Source organism: Leucopleurus acutus (assembly GCF_964270905.1).
Source record: "Leucopleurus acutus genome assembly, chromosome: 8".
Taxonomy (NCBI): domain Eukaryota; kingdom Metazoa; phylum Chordata; class Mammalia; order Artiodactyla; family Delphinidae; genus Leucopleurus; species Leucopleurus acutus.
The window spans coordinates 43808582-43829576 of NC_139151.1; the positions used below are offsets into that span (position 1 = coordinate 43808582).

The window sequence follows — 20995 nt, forward strand, 5'->3', positions numbered from 1 at the left end:
GGTTCAAAAAAATTAAAATACAAGTTTTTCATTACTTGTATATGGGAATGAAATCAACTTTTATATATTGACCTTTTATTCTCTGACCTTGTTAAACTTACTTATTACTTCCAGGATTTTTTTCGTAGATACTTTGGAATTTTCTACACTCACAGTCGTGTCATCTATGAATACATATAGTTAAAAATATACCTCTTTAAATAAACTTCATCCACCTTCAGTAATACTATATTACTTTTCATGTAATGTAAAATCCTTATAGTATTTCCAATTCCTCTTATCCATTTCTTGTGTCATCGTTGTCATAAGTTTCATAAACACACACATTGTTAAACTATTGCTTTAAACAGTAAGTTATCTTTAAAAAATTAAAATATAAGAGCAAATGTTTTGTCTTTATTGAATTTCCAGTGTTCTTCATTTTGTAGATCAGTTTTCTTCCCAGCATCATATGCTTTTGCTGAAGAACTTCTCTGTGTATTTCTTACAGATTAGGCCTGACGGCACTGAATTCTCTCGTTGTCTTTTTTTGGAAAATTCTAATATTTATTTTACTGTTGAAGTATATTTTCACTGGATATAGAATTGTGGGTTGACAGTTGTTTTCTTTCATCAATCTAAAGATGTCACTTACCTGTCTTCTTGCTTGCATGGTTTCTGATAAGGTTTCTGCCATAATTTTTGTCTTTATTCTTCTGTATATAATCTTCATTTCTCTTTTTTCTATTTCGGTGGCTCCCTTCAAGAATTTCTCTTTGTTATTGGTTTTTATTCAGTTTAAATATGACTTGCCTGAGTGTGTTTTTTGTTTGCTTATTCATTTTGTATTTTTCTGTTTCATATTCTCTGAAAATCGTGGATCTTTTTTTTTAAATTTATCTTATTTTATTTATTTATTTTTTCATTCCTTACTTATGTTTTTTTTTTTTTAACATCTTTATTGGGGTATCATTGCTTTACAGTGGTGTGTTAGTTTCTGCTTTATAACAAAGTGAATCAGTTTTATACATATACATATGTTCCCATATCTCTTCCCTCTTGCATCTCCCTCCCTCCCACCCTCATTATCCCACCCCTCTAGATGGTCACAAACAACCGAGCTGATCTCCTTGTGCTATGTGGCTGCTTCCCACTAGCTATCTATTTTATGTTTGGTACTGTATATATGTCCATGCAACTCTCTCACTTTGTCACAGCTTACCCTTCCCCCTCCCCATATCCTCAAGTCCATTCTCTAGTAGGTCTGTGTCTTTATTCCCGTCTTACCCCTGGGTTCTTCATGACCTTTTTTTTTTCCCCCTTAGATTCCGTATACATGTGTTAGCATACGGTATTTGATCTTCTCTTTCTGATTTACTTCACTCTGTATGACAGACTCTAGGTCCATCCACCTCACTACAAATATCTCAATTTCCTTTCTTTTTATGGCTGAGTAATATTCCATTGTATATATATGCCACATCTTCTTTATCCATTCGTCCCATGATGGACACTTAGGTTGCTTCCATGTCCTGGCTATTGTAAATAGAACTGCAATGATTTTGGTACATGACTCTTTTTGAATTATGGTTTTCTCAGGGTATATGCCCAGTAGTGGGATTGCTGGGTCATATGGTAGTTCTATTTGTAGTTTTTTAAGGAACCTCCATACTGTTCTCCATAGTGGTTCTATCAATTTACATTCCCACCAACAGTGCAAGAATGTTCCCTTTTCTCCACACCCTCTCCAGCGTTTATTGTTTGTAGATTTTTTGATGATGGCCATTGTGACCGGTGTGAGATGATTCTCATTGTAGTTTTGATTTTTATTTCTCTAATGATTAATGATGTTGAACATTCTTTCATGTGTTCGTTGGCAATTTGTATATTTTCTTTGGAGAAATGTCTATTTAGGTCTTCTGCCCATTTTTGGATTGGGGTCTTTGGTTTTTTTGTTATTGAGCTGCATGAGCTGCTTGTAAATCTTGGAGATTAATCCTTTATCAGTTGCTTCATTTGCAACTCTTTTCTCCCATTCTGAGGGTTGTCTTTTTGTCTTGTTTTTGGTTTCCTTTCCTGTGCAAAAGCTTTTAAGTTTCATTAGGTCCCATTGGTTTATTTTTGTTTTTATTTCCATTTCTCTAGGAGGTGGGTCAAAAAGGATCTTGCTGTGATTTATGTCATAGAGTGTTCTGCCTATGTTTTCCTCTAAGAGTTTAATAGTGTCTGACCTTACATTTAGGTCTTTAATACATTTTGAGTTTATTTTTGTGTATGGTGTTAGGGAGTGTTCTAATTTCATTCTTTTACATGTAGCTGTCCAGTTTTCCCAGAACCACTTATTGAAGTGGCTGTCTTTTCTCCACTGTATATTCTTGCCTCCTTTATCAAAGATAAGGTGACCATATGTACGTGGCTTTATCTCTGGGCTTTCTATCCTGTTCCATTGATCTATGTTTCTGTTTTTGTACCAGTACCATACTGTATTAATTACTGTAGCTTTGTAGTATAGTCTGAAGTCAGGGAGCCTGATTCCTCCAGCTCCATTTTTTGTTCTCAAGATTGCTGTGGCTATTCGGGGTCTTTTGTGTTTCCATACAAATTGTGAATTTTTTTTTTCTATTTCTGTGAAAAATGCCAGTGGTAGTTTGATCGGGATTGCATTGAATCTGTAGATTGCTTTGGGTAGTAGAGTCATTTTTATAATGCTGATTCTTCCAATCCAAGAACATGGTATATCTCTCCATCTATTTGTATCATCTTTAATTTGTTTTATCAGAGTCTTATAATTTTCTGCATACAGGTCTTTTGTCTCCTTAGGTAGGTTTATTCCTAGATATTTTATTCTTTTTGTTGCAATGGTAAATGGGATTGTTTTCTTAAATTCACTTTCAGATTTTTCATCATTAATGTATAGGAATGCAAGAGATTTCTGTGCATAAATTTTGTATCCTACTACTTTACCAAATTCATTGATTAGCTCTAGTAGTTTTCTGTTAGCATCCTTAGGATTCTATATGTAGAGTATCATGTCATCTGAAAACAGTGACAGTTTCACTTCTTCTTTTCCAATTTGGATTCCTTTTATTTCTTTTTCTTCTTTTATTGCTGTGGCTCAAACTTCCAAAACTACGTTGAATAATAGTGGTGAGAGTGGGCAACCTTGTCTTGTTCCTGATCTTAGTGGAAATGCTTTCAGTTTTTCACCATTGAGGATGATGTTGGCTGTAGGTTTGTCATATATGGCCTTTATTATGTTGAGGAAATTCCCTCTATGCCTGCTTTCTGCAGGGTTTTTATTATAAATGGGTGTTGAATTTTGTCAAAAGCTTTCTCTGCATCTATTGAGATAATCATGTAGTTTCTCTCCTTCAATTTGTTAATATGGTGTATCACATTGATTGATTTGTGTATATTGAAGAATCCTTGCATTCCTGGGTTAAACCCCACTTGACCATGGTGTATGATCCTTTTAATGTGCTGTTGGATTCTGTTTGCTAGTATATTGTTGAGGATTTTTGCATCTATGTTCATCAGTGATATTGGCCTGTAGTTTTCTTTCTTTGTGACATCTCTGTCTGGTTTTGGTATCAGGGTGATGGTGGCCTCGTAGAATGAGTTTGTGAGTGTTCCTTCCTCTGCTATATTTTGGAAGAGTTTGAGAAGGATAGGTGTTAACTCTTCTCTAAATGTTTGATAGAATTCGCCTGTGAAGCCATCTGATCCTGGGCTTTTGTTTGTTGGAAGATTTTAAATCACAGTTTCAATTTCAGTGCTTGTGATTGGTCTGTTCATATTTTCTATTTCTTTCTGGTTCAGTCTCGGCATGTTGTGCATTTCTAAGAATTTGTCCATTTCTTCCAGGTTGTTCATTTTATTGGCATAGAGTTGCTTGTAGTAATCTCTCATGATCCTTTGTTTTTCTGCAGTGTCAGTTGTTACTTCTCCTTTTTCATTTCTAATTTTATTGATTTGAGTCTTCTCCCTTTTTTTCTTGATGAGTTTCGCTAATGGTTTATCAATTTTGTTTATTTTCTCAAAGAACCAGCTTTTAGTTTTATTTATCTTTGCTATCGTTTCCTTCATTTCTTTTTCATTTATTTCTGATCTGATCTTTATAATTTCTTTCCTTCTGCTAACTTTGGGGTTTTTTTTTTGTTCTTCTTTCTCTAATTGCTTTAGATGCAAGGTTAGGTTGTTTATTTGAGATGTTTCCTGTTTCTTAAGGTAGGATTGTATTGCTATAAACTTCCCTCTTAGAACTGCTTTTGCTGCATCCCATAGGTTTTGGGTCATCGTGTCTCCATTGTCATTTGTTTCTAGGTGTTTTTTGATTCCCTCTTTGATTTCTTCAGTGATCACTTCGTTATTAAATAGTGCATTGTTTAACCTCCATGTGTTTGTACTTTTTACAGATCTTTTCCTGTAATTGATATCTAGTCTCATAGTGATGTGGTCAGAAAAGATACTTGATATGATTTCAATTTTCTTAAATTTACCAACGCTTGATTTGTGACCCAAGATATAATCTATCCTGGAGAATGTTCCATGAGCACTTGAGAAAAATGTATATTCTGTTGTTTTGGATGGAATGTCTTATAAATATCAATTAAGTCCATCTTGTTTAATGTATCATTTAAAGCTTGTTTCCTTATTTATTTTCATTTTGGATGCTCTGTCCATTGGTAAAAGTTGGATGTTAAAGTCCCCTACTAAGATTGTGTTACTGTCGATTTCCCATTTTATGGCTGTTAGTATTTGCCTTATGTATTGTGGTGCTCCGATATTGGCTGCATAAATATTTACAATTGTTATGTCTCCTTCTAGGACAGATCCCTTGATCATTATGTAGTGTCCTTCTTTGTCTCCTGTAATAGTCTTTATTTTAAAGTCAATTTTGTCTGATATGAGAATTGCTACTACAGCTTTCTTTTGATTTCCCTTTGTATGTAATATCTTTTTCCATCCCCTCAGTTTCAGTCTGTATGTGTCCCTAGGTCTGAAGTGGGTCTCTTTTAGGCAGCATATTTATGGGTCTTGTTTTTATATCCATTCAGCCAGTCTGTGTCTTTTGGTGGGAGCATTTAATCCCTTTACATTTAAGGTAATTATCGATATGTATGTTCCTATTCCCATTTTCTTAATTGTTTTGGGTTTGTTATTGTAGGTCTTTTCCTTCTCTTATGTTTCTTGCCTAGAGAAGTTCCTTTAGCATTTGTTGTAAAGCTGGTTTGGTGGTGCTGAACTCTCTCAGCTTTTGCTTGTCTGTAAAGCTTTTAATTTCTCCATGAAATCTGAATGAGATCCTTGCTGGGTAGAGTAATCTTTGGTGTAGGTTTTTCTCCTTCATCACTTTAAATATATCCTGTCAGTCCCTTCTGGCTTGCAGAGTTTCTGCTGAAAGATCAGCTGTTAGCCTTATGGGGATTCCTTTGTGTGTTATTCGTTGTTTTCCCCCTTGCTGCTTTTAATATGTTTTCTTTGTATGTAATTTTTGATAGTTTGATTAATCTGAGTCTTGTCATATTACTCCTTGGATTTATCCTGTATGGGACTGTGTTTCCTGGACTTGATTAACTATTTCCTTTCCCATATTAGGGAAGTTTTTAACTATAATCTCTTCAAATATTTTCTCAGTAAGTTTCTTTTTCCCTTCTTCTCCTGGGACCCCTATAATTCAAATGTTGGTGTGTTTAATGTTGTCCCAGAGGTCTCTGAGACTGTCCTCAGTTCTTTTCATTATATTTTCTTTTTTTTTTTTTTTTTTTTGCGGCACACGGGCCCCTCACTGCCGTGGCCTCTCCCGCCGCGGAGCACAGGCTCTGGACGCACAGGCCCAGCGACCCAGCCACTCCGCGGCACGTGGGATCCTCCCAGACTGGGGCATGAACCTGCGCCCCCTGCATCGGCAGGCGGACTCCCAACCACCGTGCCACCAGGGAAGCCCCTCTTTTTTCTTTATTGTGCTCTGCAGTAGTTATTTCCACTATTTTATCTTCCAGGTCACTTATCCTTTCTTCTGCCTCAGTTATTCTGCTATTAATCCCTCCTAGAGTATTTTTAATTTCATTTATTGTGTTCGTCATTGTTGCTTGTTTCCTCTTTAGTTCTTCTAGGTCCTTGTTAAATGTTTCTTGCATTTTGTCTATTCTATTTCCAAAATTTTGGATCATCTTTACTATCATTATTCTGAATTCTTTTTCAGGTAGACTGCCTATTTCCTCTTCATTTGTTAGTTCTGGTTGGTTTTTACCTTGCTCCTTCAACTGCTGTGTGTTTTTCTGTCTTCTCATTTTGCTTATCTTACTGTGTTTGAGGTCTCCTTTTTGCAGCCTGCAGGTTCGTAGTTCCCGTTGTTTTTGGTGTCTGTCCCCAGTGGCTAAGGTTGGTTCAGTGGGTTGTGTAGGCTTCCTGGTGGAGGGGACTAGTGCCTGTGTTCTGGTGGATGAGGCTGGATCTTGTCTTTCTAGTGGGCAGGTCCACGTCTGGTGGTGTGTTTTGGGGTGTCTGTGGCCTTATTATGATTTTAGGCAGCCTTTCTGATAATGGGTGGGGTTGTGTTCCTGTCTTGCTAGTTGTTTGGCATAGGATGTTCAGCACTGTAGCTTGCTGGTCGTTGAGTGAAGATGGGTCTTGGTGTTGAGATGGAGATATCTGGGAGATTTTCGCTGTTTGATATTACATGGAGCTGGGAGGTCTCTTGTGGACCAGTGTCCTGAAGTTGGCTCTCCCACCTCAGAGGCACAGCACTGACTCCTGGCTGGAGCACCAAGAGCCTTTCATACACATGGCTCAGAGTAAAAGGGAGAAAAAATAGAAAGAAAGGAAGAAAGGAAGGAAGGAAGGAAGAAAGAAAGAAAGAAAGAGGATAAAATAAAGTAAGATAAAATAAAATAACGTTATTAAAATAACAGATAATTATTAAGAAAAAAAATTTTTTTGAAGTAAAAATACGGACATACAGAACCCTAGGACAAATGGTGAAAGCAAAGCTATACAGACAAAATCTCACACAGAAGCATACACATACACACTCACAAAAAGAGGAAACGGGGAAAAAATAATCTATCTTACTTCCAAAGTCCACCTCCTCAATTTGGGATGATTCGTTGTCTATTCATGTATTCCACAGATGCAGGGTACATCAAGTTGATTGTGGAGCTTTAATCCGCTGCTCCTGAGGCTGCTGGGAGACATCTCCCTTTCTCTTCTTTGTTCTCACAGCTCCCAGGGGCTCAGCTTTGGATTTGGCCCCGCCTCTGCGTGTAGGTCGCCTGAGGGCGTCTGTTCTTCGCTCAGACAGGACGGGGTTAAAGGATCCGCTGATTGGGGGCTCTGGCTCACTCAGGCTGCGGGGAGGGAGGGGCAGGGAGTGCGGGGCGGGCCTGCGGCGGCAGAGGCCGGCGTGACATTGCACCAGCCTGAGGCGCGCCGTGCGTTCTCCCGCGGAAGTTGTCCCTGGATCCCGGGACCCTGGCAGTGGCGGGCTGCACAGGCTCACGCGAGGGGAGATGTGGAGAGTGACCTGTGCTCGCACACAGGCTTCTCGGTGGCGGCAGCAGCAGCTTTAGTGCCTCATGGCCGGCTCTGTGGTCCGCGCTGTTAGCCGCGGCTCTCGCCCGTCTCTGGAGCTCCTTTAAGCAGCGTTCTTTATCCCCTATCCTCGTGCACCAGGAAACAAAGAGGAAAGAAGTCTCTTGCCTCTTCGGCAGCTCCAGACGTTTTCCCGGACTCCCTCCCGGCCAGCTGTGGCGCACTAACCCCGTCAGGCTGTTTTCACGCCGCTAACCCCAATCCTCTCCCTGTGCTCCAACCGAAGCCGGAACCTCAGCTCCCATCCCCGCCCGTCCCCGCGTGTGAGCAGACAAGCCTCTCGGGCTGGTGAGTGCCAGTCGGCCCTGATCCTGTGTGCAGGAATCTCTCTGCTTTGCCCTCCGCAGCTGTGTTGCTGAGCTCTCCTCCGAGGCTCCGAAGCTTACCCCCTCCGTCACCCGCAGTCTCCGCCCACGCAGGGGCTTCTAGTGTGTGGAAACCTTTCCTCCTTCTCTGCTCCCTCCCACTGGTGCAGGTCCCGTCCCTATCCTTTTGTCTCTGTTTTTTTTTTTTTTTCTTTAGCCCTACGCAGGTACGTGGGGAGTTTCTTGCCTTTTGGCAGGTCTGAGGTCTTCTGCCAGAGATCAGTGGGTGTTCTATAGGAGCGGTTCCGTGTGTAGATGTATTTCTGATGTATCTGTGGGGAGGCAGGTGATCTCCGTGTCTTACTCTTCCGCCATCTTCCCTCGTAGATCTTTTTTTTAGTGTCCGTCACTAATTTTGGAAGAGTCTCTCAAATTATTTCTTTAAATGTTTCTTTTGCTCTGTTATATCTTTATTTTCCTTCTGGAAATCTAATTACACAGATGCTAAACAATGTTAAACAGCATTTAATGTTGTCCTTCTGCTCTTTGATGCTCTGTTCTGTTTTAATTTTTTACTCTTTGTTTTTCTTCTTTGTGTTTAGTTTTGGTATTTTATAGTGACCTACCATTATGGTCACTGATACTTTTCTTTCTTGTATTGCAACTACTCCTGAACGCAAACACAAAATTCTCTGCATATATTATATCTAGCCTATCTGATTGTCTTATAGTTTTCATCCCTCTCCTGAAATTACCTATCTTGCATGTTCTCTACATTTTTTATAAAAGCCTTTAACATTCTAATCACAGTTATTTTAAATTCTTTGTCTGATGGTTCTAACAACTGTGTTGTATCTAAGTCTGGTTCTGATGCCTGCTTTGCCTGTTCAGACTACATTTTTCTTGCCTTATGATATGCCTCATAATTTTTGTTGAACCCCTGACGTATCACATATGACAGTAGATACTGTACTAAGTTCTTTTTTTATGCAGTAGTGAGCACAAACTTTCTTCTGTTAGGCCTTTAGTATAGGGATTTGTGTTAATTTAGTCAGAAATTGGCGTCTCCAGAATTCGGTTAACTATTGTTCAATGTCATTGTTAAGAACCCAGTTTCTTTCCATCTTTTCTGTTATCCTTAGACTATTGTCTTTTCTCCTTAGGCTAGTTCACGTTGTGACCACAAGATGGCTATGCAAATGGGTATTGTATCCAAAAAATGTCCAGAAACAGAAAAAGCAGTTTTTTTTTTTTTTAAATTCCACGCATCTCTTCTGAAGCAAGAAAATCTTTTCTGGAATTGTCCTACGAGTCTTGGTTTCTTATTTCATTGGCCAGAATTGGAACAAATACCCTGTGCTAACCAATCAGAGAGAGGAAAAAAGGGGAAAATTGTGATAGTTTTGGACACAATATGACCCACTGCCTATGAATGAGCCCAGAACCTCTGATTTCTTTGTCTTTGAAAGAGAGATAATATATGTGAAAAATCCTGGATTTCTAATAGGGAAATGAGAAGTAGTGCTGGGGGCCAAGAAAATAATAATGCATTTTACCAGTCTGTAGGACTCTCTTTGTGCCTCGCCATCCTATTCAAAACATGGCCTGTCCTCCTACAGTACATATGTGTATTAGTGAGAGAAGGCTCAAAGCTCAACTCACATGCCAAGGGTAAAGAATGTCCTTTCCTTTATTTTCTCAGAAACATGGAATCTGCTTTCACGCAGTGTTTCCCCAGTGAGTTCATCTGCTCCATCTGCAAGGACAATTTCACAGACCCTGTCACCATTAGCTGTGGGCACAGATTTTGTGCTCCTTGCCTCTGTCTCTTGTGGGAAGATGTCCAAACAGCTCCTTGCTGTCCTGTGTGCAAGGCAGTATCTCCGAAAATGGACTTCAAAAGCACTATTTTTGCTAAGGAACATGTTCTTCCTACCAGAGGATCAGTTGTCTGCCAGTTACCTAGCTCTGCCAAGCAGATGTGTAGGATACACCAAGTGATAAAGCTCTACTTCTGTCAAACTGACAAGAGCCTGCTGTGTTTGTTCTGCTCTCATTCCCCAGAGCATGCCACGCATGAACACTATCCAGTAAAGCAGGTTGCAGAGCACTACAGGGTAAGTGATATCTCTGAATGCCTTTGAAATGTGGACGTATCTGATAGGCAATGAGGCAAATACATTGATTGTTATTATTATTTTATGTAGGAAACAAATAGAATTTCTGAATACTATGTGCCAGGCACTATTCTGAAATCTAGGGATAAAGCAGTGAAGAAACTAGACAACATTCTTGTTCTCCTGAAGTTTAAATTCTGTTGGGCTGAAAGACAGGAATGATGATGAAATTGATGAGAATTAGGGTGCTGGTATTTCAGTGTAAGTAACGTGCTGGATAAATCTCTAGTTTCAGTAACAGTCATTGGCTCCTACAACTATGATTACGATGATCCTGTTCTAATTATAGCAGATTTAGAAACACTGGCCAATATTTTCTTATAGTGCCTTAGGAAAACTGAGGGCTAATATTTCACAATTAAATATAAAGCAAGATTCACTTCTGAAAATTGACCAGGTTACTACAATATCAGTGTTAGATTCCTCAGATAATAGATTACATTTTCTAAATTTAGGCATTCTATTTTTGGTTGATCTCTGATTTATCAGTTAGTTTCCCAAGGAAAATCACTGACATCTCTGCTCTCTTTACTGTTTGTCCCATGTTCATACACTTCTATCTTGTTTTAAGTAACTGAAATGTACTACCTTTGCTTTTCTAGTACTCCAATTTATAGTTATTTTGCAGGAGAACCTTCTGATGCAAATGAAATCTATTTGGAAAAAGAAAAAAGAAAATCAGAGAAATATAAAAAAAGTGACCAACATATTCAGAGTATGGGAGGTAAGCAGTAGACCCTGTATCCACTGGAACCAGCTTGGGACAAATAGCCTCGTAACTTACAGTGGAAGAACTTGAATTAAATCATAATGTCCCCTGAGTGACTGATCAGAGAGAGCTACATACATGACCTTCAATATAGGATTTCATGTTGAATGAACCCAATATGTAACTAAAAGTTTTTTCCTGATTTTCTTGATAAAGCAATGTCTACCACTAATAATGTACTTTAGCAGGGACAAGAAAATGCAGTATCACAAAACAAAATGCAATGGTCACTGGGATGGAGGTAAAAATAGAGTTCTGTAGGAGACTAATAAACTTTGAATGTTAAGAAAATCTTCTCAAACAAGTAAAAATCATCCCAATGCTAATGTGTTAGTAGAATCTGTAAATTAATGGGTATTTATGACACAGACACCTAAGGGACAAGAAAGCTAAAAATGAGACAAATCATGGAATTGTCTGGGACCTGCAAGTAGCTCCTATTAATTAGTACATAGGGTATGAAGCAGGCAGTGAGAGTTACGGCTAGAAATGTAATTATAACCATGGCAAGATTGTGAACGTCTACCTAAGGATTTTGGGTTGTATCATTCATTGATTCACATATATGAACTGGGAACCTGAAACTGAAGGTTTAATAAAAATAAACTACATTTTTATTTTCAAAGAACTCAATCACTTCTAAAGAAGACATATCAACAGGCTATGGTATAGAATATGTCATTAAACAGAAATCTGTATACAGTGCTGTGAAAATACCAAAGGCAATAATAAAATTTTCTTGATCATTTAGGATGGATTTCCTAATAAACTACTCATTCATAGGAGGGCATATGATGCATTGCTCACTGTTCTAGGCCCACAAAGAGATACAGAAATGGACAAAAGGAAGAAAATCACTGACCTCAGTTGGTTATAATCTAGTAAGAGAAGTCATGTGACAAATAAAAAAGAGTAACATTTATAATACCTCACATTTGTAAAGTTCTTGGGAGAAAATTAAAGCAGGGATGTGTATAAATAGTACAGGCTTGGGGAGAAAGTATGCTGGTCAGGGAAGACTCATTATGAACGTTACATCAGGGTAGAGATCTAAAGAAGCGAAGGGAGTGAACCAGCAGTTCTCTGAGAACCCATCCTTCTGGAGCAGAGAAAACAGAAGGTATGGTCCAAAAGTTTGGGTCTCCCCCTCCCCACCAAGTTCAAATGTTGAAATTCTAACCCCCAAAGTGATGGTGTTAGGAGGTCGTGCCTTTGGGAGGTGATTAGGTCATGAAGGCAGAGTCCTTATGAGTGGGATTCTTATAAAAGAAGCCCTGTGGAGGCTTGGCCCTCCTGCCATGTGAGGACACAACCAAAAGATGACTATCTAGTCAAGACATGGAAGCAACCTAAATGTCCATCAACAGATGAATGGATAAAGAAGACGTAGTATACTTATACAATGGAATACTACTCAGCCACGAAAAAGGATGAAATAATGCCATTTGCAACAACATGGATGGACCTAGAGATTACCATATTGTGGGAATTAAGTCAGAGAAAGACAAATATCATATGATATCACTTATATGTGGAATCTAAAAATAAAAATGATACAAATGAACTTATTTACACACCAGAAATCGACCGACAGGCATAGAAAAAAACTTATGGTTACCAAAGGGGAAAGTGGGGGGAAGGATAAATTAGGAGTTTGGGATTAACATATACACACTACTATATATAAAATAGATAAACAACAAGGACCTACTTTATAGCACAGGGAACTATATTCAATATCTTGTAATAACCTATAATGGAAAAGAATTGGGAAAAAACAGAATAAGATATATGCTTATATATATATATATATATATATATATATATATATATATGTATGTATAACCAAATCACTTTGCTGTATACCTGAAATTAATACAATATTGTAAATCAATTACACTTCAATAAAAAAGATACATGCATATGGTAAAAAAAATGAAAACCAAGTATGTGAATGTGCTTTGTAAAGTAGAATTTATTTTAATCATTATTAAGCAAAAAAAAAAAAAAAAAAAGATAGCTATCTAGGCAGTGGCTCTCACCATACACCAAATCTGCTGGCACTGATCTTGGATTTCCCACCTTACTGAACTGTGTGAAGTAAATTCTGTTATTTATAAGTTATGCAGTCTATTGTGCTTTTGTTATAGTAGCCCGAACAAACTAAGACAAGTATTCTATACATAACACGTAGACAATATGATAGGAGAAGAATAAAACCATCCAGATACATGATCTAATTAATCCAATGTCACTGCAGGGTTTTGTGAATCTACGGATGGTGATGATAGGAGCTGAATACCCTAAGGTATATCAATATCTCCAGGAAGAAAAGCAAAAACATTTAGAGATGTTGGCAATTGAAGGCAAGATTGTTTTTCAGCGACTCAGGAGAAATGTAGCCAGAATGGTTCATATGGGGAAACTCCTGAGAAGAATATATGAGGAGCTGAAGGAACTGTGCCTTAAAGCAGATGTGGACATGCTCCAGGTAAGGACTAAGGAAGGACGTTAGGGTGCTGAACACCAGCCTGCTTGGAAAGCATTTATATCCACTGGAGTTATATCCTTTTTGGCCTCCATTATTTTTCTGGTTCCAAAGTCCAGATTCTTCTTCTGCCTCTATGATGGCGGGTTTTGCTCCTCCAGTATAATCTGGAGACGAAACATCACTTTTGCCTTATATGGAAGAAGGATAACTGTGTGGAAAGGTTCAAGTAACAGATCCAGAAGAAAATCTCCCAAACCTTCTTGTTCTATTCCTCTACTATACAGTTAGCCTTCCATATCCCTATAGGTTTCACATCCGGGGATTCAACCAACTGCCAATGGAAAATATATATTTTTTAAAAAACCAGAAATTTCCAAAAAGCAAAACTTTAATTTGTCAATGCTGACAACTATTTACACAGCATTTACATTATATTAGGTATTATAAGTAATCTAGAGGTGATTAAAGTATACAGGAAATTGTGCATACATTATATGGAAATACTGTGCCATTTTATATAAGAGATTTGAGCGTCCATGGATTTTGGTATACAAGGGGTCCTGGAATGAATTCCCCTCATATACTCAGGGACGACTATATTTACAGTTTCTGACCAGCTGCAAGAGAGCAGCTTGTGAGCAGATAATTTAACTTTGTATGTGTACTTGGTAATATGTGTGAATATGGGATGTATGCCTTCTTTCTGTTGTGAGATTCTAGCTTTCACACCCTTATAAGAACTTTGCGGAACGCTGTGAATCCTGCTGTAGATTACAACAAAGCACAGCCATTCGTGCACCCTAAGAACATCTTCTGACTTTCAGTTTTATCAAGAGTATGATTTTATCAACTGTATGTAAATGTGAGACTGGGTTTCATCTTTTTAAGGATAAGGGAAATGGCAAATGATTTTCCCCAAGGAAGAAAACTGGAGATAGTGAATCTCCCAGTATAATCTCATATCCTCAAACTAGACTAAACAGGAGAGCTTTTGCTGAAAGCTAAGCCTTCCTTTCTTTCTCTTTACAGGATGTGGGAGACACAATGAAAAGGTAAGTTTGCCCCCTATTCAAATCATGGTAATTGTGATAGTGATCAGGCTATTTCTGTTGAGATGGACCCTCCCTTTTTAATGAGAAGTTTCTTTCTGTCTGCGTTTATTCCTTCCTTCTCTAAAAGTCTGCCAGGTTTTATATAGTCTACCCTTAGGTGAAAGTAGGGTTGAGGGGAGTATAGTTTCAGTTGCAAGCCTTACTGTAGAAGTTGCAAAGAGACAACTATTTTTCCTGCCCCCTAATTTCCAAATTCTAATTATCGATATTTGAGGATTATTCCTGGTCATCTATGGGAAAGGCAGATAAGCTCAGAGAGGCAGCAGGTAGGCAGATGCTGAGACGAGGAGGGAGGTAGAATCATCAAGAAAGAACATACGATAGTGCTGAGGATCCATATGTATCAGATGGCAAATTCTAACTATTTGCCACCTATTAGATTTCAGGAATTGCTGTGTGGATCCCTTAGGGAAGCTAGAAGAGAGGAAACAGACACAATTATAATTGAGGTGACATATTCTACTAAGATTGATATGCTAAGAGCAGGGAAACAGATTGTAAAATATAATAGCAACTGTAGTGTTCCTCCATCTGAGGAATTAAATTCACACCCTTCACACCTAATTATGAGGATTCTGATGCAGCTCCATCAGTGGACTGCTAATGGTACCTTTGGGCCTGTTAGTAAGTGGGTCTTTTTTTTTTTTTTCCACAGGAGTCAGTTAATGCAGCTGTACATTCCTCAGCCTATGGACCCACAGCTCAGTACATGGGCCATCACTGGGATGTTGGAAAGGCTTAACAGCTTCCGAGGTAAGAGGCAGCTCTCTGGGTGAAGGCAGTAATATTTCCTTCACGACTAGATACATGCTGGTGATCTCTCTTCATTGCTCTGTCTGTTCTTTGCAGAGAACAGGGAAGCAGGCACTGCTTTATAACTAACTTTATAGTTTATTGTTAATTATCAGTCAGAGAAAGCTGACTGAAGCCTGTCAAAAACAATCAATCGAATATGACAGTTTCTTATATAGTTACTTGTGGTGAGTTAAAATTTTAAAAAAAGAACACTCTGCCTTATAAAACTGCATATCCATTCAGTGTATTTCATCTTGTAGTTAACTGTGGTTATATGCGGATATTCAGATTCTTAGAATCACCTTAATGTTGTTATTTAAATGTTTATCTGAATATTGAATGTAATAATTACATTTGAAAAATCACAAGACTTTTAAAAAGCTTAAAAGTATTTTTATATACAACAAGTACAACCACAAAACAAATTGAACCCATGATTTGTTGCATAGAGGGCCCCTTAAGACAAATGCAACTGAAAGGTGAGCCTGGCAGACAAAGGAGAAGCAGGCCTGAGGTGGGATGAGTTGGATTCTGATTCAGTGGTGGCTCCATTAGAAATCCTAAGAGAGAAATCACTTCTAAAAAAAGGCACAGATGGGTTTTTGGTTTATTTTATTTTTGCTTGCTTAAATGTTAAGCAATGTGATCACTATTTAGGACTAAAAATAATATCATATTTAAAGTATAATGTATAATATATTTATTACTATTTTATTTTGTGAGAGTGGATTAATGAGAGGACTTAAGTGAATTAAGGGCCATTTTGCTATTTTCTTTTTTTGTTTTTTGGTTTTTTTTTTTTCTTTGTTTTTTTGCTATTTTCTTGACATCTATGAATGAACTCCCCAGTTTTTGAGGAGTTAGTTAGTAAAAATAAGCCAGAGCCTGATATCCCACATCTTTATGTATTCTCAAAATTTTTCTTCATCTAGTTGTACGATTAGAGATTTTCTGGCTCTTTAGATAGACAAGAAGCCCTTCCTGTTCTTTCTCTGGATTTCCAGTGACACACTCTGTCTAGTCACCTTTGGTAAAGGGGTGTTCTGGAGCTAGCTCGTACTGACACACTCATGGGAGCGAATTGTTACAAGTTCCAGAATTTTAGGAGCAATTACTGAATGGCTGGCACCTTGAAAATGGTCACAGTGGGCTGGAATATTCCCAGCAAATAAGGCAAACCAGCTTTGCTTTGTTCCAGAGATTTGGTTGCTAAACCTCTGCCACAATACCGCCACACTTGTCCGTCCCTCAGAACTTTAAAACTCTGTTCTTTGACTTTGCTGTTTTCTTTTTACTGAAGTGTATGTTACGTTGGATCATAAAATAAGAAATTGTCATGTGGCTCTGACTGAAGACCTGAGACGTTTGCAGTGCAGTTCTGACCATCAAGACGTGCCCCGTAATCCAGCAAGTTCAGAGAATACTCCTTCATGGGGTGCTCAGACCTTCACCACTGGCAAACATTACTGGGAGGTGAATGTGGGAAACTCTCGCACCTGGATTATAGGACTTTGCAATGAATCCTGGACAAGTAGGAATGATATGCTACTTAACTCTGAGGATATTTTTCTACTTCTGTGTGTCAGCGTGGAGGACCATTTCAGTCTCTTTTCTACATGCCCACTCTTACCCCACTATATCCAAAGACCCCAGGGCTGGATAGGGGTGTTTCTAGATTATGAATGTGGTATAATAAGCTTTATTAATGTTGCCAGAAGTTCCCTCATTTGTAATTTCCTCTCACGCTCTTTCTCTTTCCCTCTCAGACCTTTCATTTGGTGTGGACCCAAATGATCAGGAACAGCTCCCAAACCTGACCAAGGTCTCGGCAATTCTAATAGCTGAGGGGCTTCTATCCTGGGTAATTCTAGAATGGGGAAAATCAAGTATACTTCACTGTGTTTAACTTCATTTTACCTTCAGGAGATATCATGGCTGCGTTATTTTTTAAAGTGGTGATAATGTTAACGATGTACATTTGTCTTTTCTGTTTTATTTAAATAAAAGTAATCTCTTTTATTTTATTGGGTAGGATACATGTACTTTTCATTTGCCATCTGAAGTTGCTAGAGGTTAAAGAATACATGGGTGTGGAAACTCAGCCAAATGCATGAACAAAAAGCACAAAGGCTTCTCCTTCCAGAGAGTCCTTGTCAAAACTCAAGGGCAGCGTAGAATTCTCTTCTCCCTGCACTCATCTGGCTAAATCCTATTCCTCTTTTAATCCTAAATTTACCAAACTAGATTAGGTCAATTATAATATGACCTCAAGAACAGCTTATTCTTTCTCTTTGTAAAACTCACAATAGATTTTGGGTCTTCTTTTCTAGTTTGCAGACTGCAAGAAGCGAAGGCCAACGTTAGTCCTCTTCCCAGCCACATTCCAGGGATGAAACACCTGGTTAAGGATATGAGAGACATCAAAAATATATTGGAACAAATGAATGAATGTGTAGGAAAATTATTAAAAGCAAAGGCTATATAACCAAAAAAAGTTACTATAATGTAGACACAATTAGCAGCTCAAGAAGCGATGAGAAATATTAAATAAAGATGTGAATTAAGTTATTGTTCAGGTACATGGCTCAGAAATTCATTTTAACTGGCAAAATATAGACTGTTTATGATCTGATTCCTCAATGTTGCTATTAGTAGCTCTCAATGACGAACAGAGATTTTTTAGGAACATACACATATTTTCTCAGAGTGGTAGTAGTATAGATAATAAGACCTAGATGCTTGGATACTGCAGTACTTTTAAGGAAGATATGTAGAGTGAAAATACCTTGAATATACATTTTCAAGGATGGACAGTAAACTTTATTTCTTACATGCACAAAACATCCAAGCTGTTAACAGTCAAATTTCATTTCAAAGAGTGTCACTGACTTAGATCTTACAACTTTGTAAAGTGATCAGACACTGAAATCAATCTCTTTGGGGATGTGTTTTCCACCATAATGACTCTAGTTAACACTGATGTATGATAGATAGGAAAGCTGTTAAAAGAGTAGATTCTAGGAGAGCTTATCAAAAGGAAAAATAATTTTTTCTTTTTCTTCTCTTTTAGAAGAATCAATCTTTCTCTCCCCACTCCTCTTTCTCCTTCCATCTCTCCATCTTTTTTTTTTTTTACATCTTTATTGGAGTATATCTCTCCAACTTTTGCTCTCTCTCTTTAAAGAGAAGTTGCTTAGGGAATAATTTGGGGATTATATGTATTTCTATGAAGTTGTGGTGGAAAAGAAATGATAACTAGATTTCCAGATATTTGCTTAGGGAGTTAAAGCAATCTAATAATGCCCTCATCTTTGGAAGGGGTCCAAGAATTGTTGCATACTGAAAAGTTTTGTATTGACTCTGGCACTGGCCAAAACGGAAGAAATTCTCCATAGTCTGTCTCACCTACAGATTACAACTGAAAGCTCTGAACTGACCATAAAAAGTAACCATGTGAGGAATGTGAAAAATTAAAACTAGAAAGTGAAATGAGGAGAGAAGTTAAGACTTGAATAATTACCCACAGTGGAGGTGAGTTGGTGGAATTATTTTTCCTCTTCTCCTTCCTGGCATTGACTGAACTGAAGGAAGACTCAGTTCTCTGATCTGCACAGCATGCGCATGCAGCAAAAGCTCAAACATAAACACCTGGTTTCTAGTCAGAGGACCAGGAAAAGAGGGTCCTGCAAACAGGAAAGTGTGAGAGGAGATCACTTTTTTTCTTTTCATCTTCTCTTTTTCTCTTCCAGTGCTGCCCCAAGATCAGCCACTGTCAAAAAGGTACAGTGAGTGGCAACAGTAAAATGGCAGATGGGGACGCTTTGTCCCAAGAGAGAGCCCTTTTTTCCTTTTTCCAGAGGAACTGCAGAAAAAGGCCCCTATTGTCCAAAGTGGGGTGTGTGCGTGAAATCTTCTTAAGTGTTTTCTATTGTTGCTTTGACTTGAGGACCACCACAGTCCTATAGGGGCCAGAAGGTGGTGTTAACTCTGGAAGAATCTCCGGTTTTCAAGGCTTGCTTATAAACGGTGTAAGGAGAAAGCAGAGAAGTCTTTAATCTGGGCTGGATTTTCCCCACCACTAGGACAATACCAACCCCCCTGCCCCCTGAGTGTTCTAAAAGATATGCCCTGTACCATGAGGATTTTTCACTCTGGATAGTGGGAACTATTCCCAGCCCTGTGTGACCTGAGGTATTGCTCCATCTACCCCTTTGGGGGGGTTCTTTCCTTGATCTTGGATATTTTCCTCACAAGCATTCACTGATCTGTACTCAGATGTAGGCTCCTGCTGTGGGAGCTCTCTGGACCTCTCTCTGTGCAACTCTACCCTCAACTAGTACTCAATCCTGGGAACTCCAGCCACCTTGGTTTTACAGAACTTCCAACCCTGTCTCTTCAACTTGGGGAGACCACTGGGCTCTGTCTGGGTTCCCCCTCCCTGTGACAAGTCTAGAAATCTCCAGGCAGTAAAATGGGACTGTCACAAGGCTCCCTTCCTTTGGTCCCTCTCTCTAAGTTTACTCTCCTGTGATGCTTATTGTCAAATGTCTGAAAACTGTTGCCTTTATATGTCACATTTCTGGGTTGTCCTTGTTTAAGATAGAAGAGCAAATCCCATCCCTGTTACTTCATTTTTGCTCAAAAGAGAAGTCTGAGAGTAATTTATTAAATTACAGATTCAATTCTGTTAATGGATATCCAGCTATTCATTTTACTTACTTTTATCTTCAGTGGGCTTTAGTAGTGTGTACCTTCCAATGAATTTACCCATTTCATCTAGACTGTCAAGTTTATCAACATTGGCCTTTGCTAGATATTTGTTTTGCTGAATAAATGACGTATGCCAGGTTTTGATAATGTTGCGGTGGGGCCTTCCATTTGAGTTTCTAGAAACTAGATTCTAAGCCCTGGTTGCACTGTAAGCTGTGGGTCCCAGCAAAGGGTGATGTGGGATGAGTGTTCCCCCTCTATTCCACCCCCATGGCAGGAATTACCCACTGGAAAGAGAAGCTCTTCTGGGTGGTTACTAAGCACTGATCTGACTTAGAAGAGGAGGAATCCCATGACCTTTGAGGCAAATATGTCAGTGCTGGGTCAAGAAGAAAGAGGGGTGAGAATTCCAGGATCATGGTCACTACGGTCCATCAGGACCCTGCCTTGCTAGGTGACTCCCAGGTTTAGATGTTCCCATTCAGGGGCTAAGGACCCCTGGCACTGGATCACCCAATCCTCGTGGGTCCAGTGTTTTAGAAGCCTGGAGTCAGGATTGCTTCAGTATTGCTAAGCAGCACCCAGTGCTTTGGATAAGAGCTTTCCTTTGTTTTTGTTTTTTTGGGGGGCAGGGCTGCTAGGCATGTGGGATCGTAGTTCCCTGACCAGGGATTGAACCCACACCCCCTGCGGTGGAAGTGTGGATTCTTAACCACTGGACTGCTGGGAAAGTCCAAGAGCTTTCCTAATTCCTTTGAGCACTTCTTAACCCTGGTAACCCCTAAGCACTGCCCTATGCAGGAAGGAACTTAAAAGTCTCCCAACATCATGTATTGAACAACCTATCATTTCCTCACTGTGTGTTCTTGGTCTTGTCAAAGATTAGTTGACTGTATATGCACAGGTTAATTTCCTGGCTCTCAATCCTGTTCTATTGGTCTATCTATTTTTTTATGCCAGTACCATATCACTTTGATTACTGTAGCTTTGGAATATAGTTTGAAATCAGGACATATGACGCTCTTTAATGAGACTATACTTAGATTTACTTAGCCATTTCACCA

General features: G+C 38.8%; 1 protein-coding gene across 1 annotated transcript; it reads left to right on the plus strand.

The window, feature by feature from the left end:
• Positions 1-9766: 9766 nt before the first annotated feature.
• On the plus strand, positions 9767-17614 carry TRIM77 (tripartite motif containing 77; the record flags this gene model as incomplete). Its single annotated transcript, XM_082844980.1, has 7 exons — positions 9767-9994; positions 13084-13314; positions 14344-14366; positions 15082-15179; positions 16522-16752; positions 16988-17082; positions 17552-17614. 7 exons carry the CDS (start codon positions 9767-9769, stop codon positions 17612-17614), a joined length of 969 nt encoding a protein of 322 aa, XP_082701106.1.
• Between the last annotated feature and the right edge of the window lie 3381 nt (positions 17615-20995).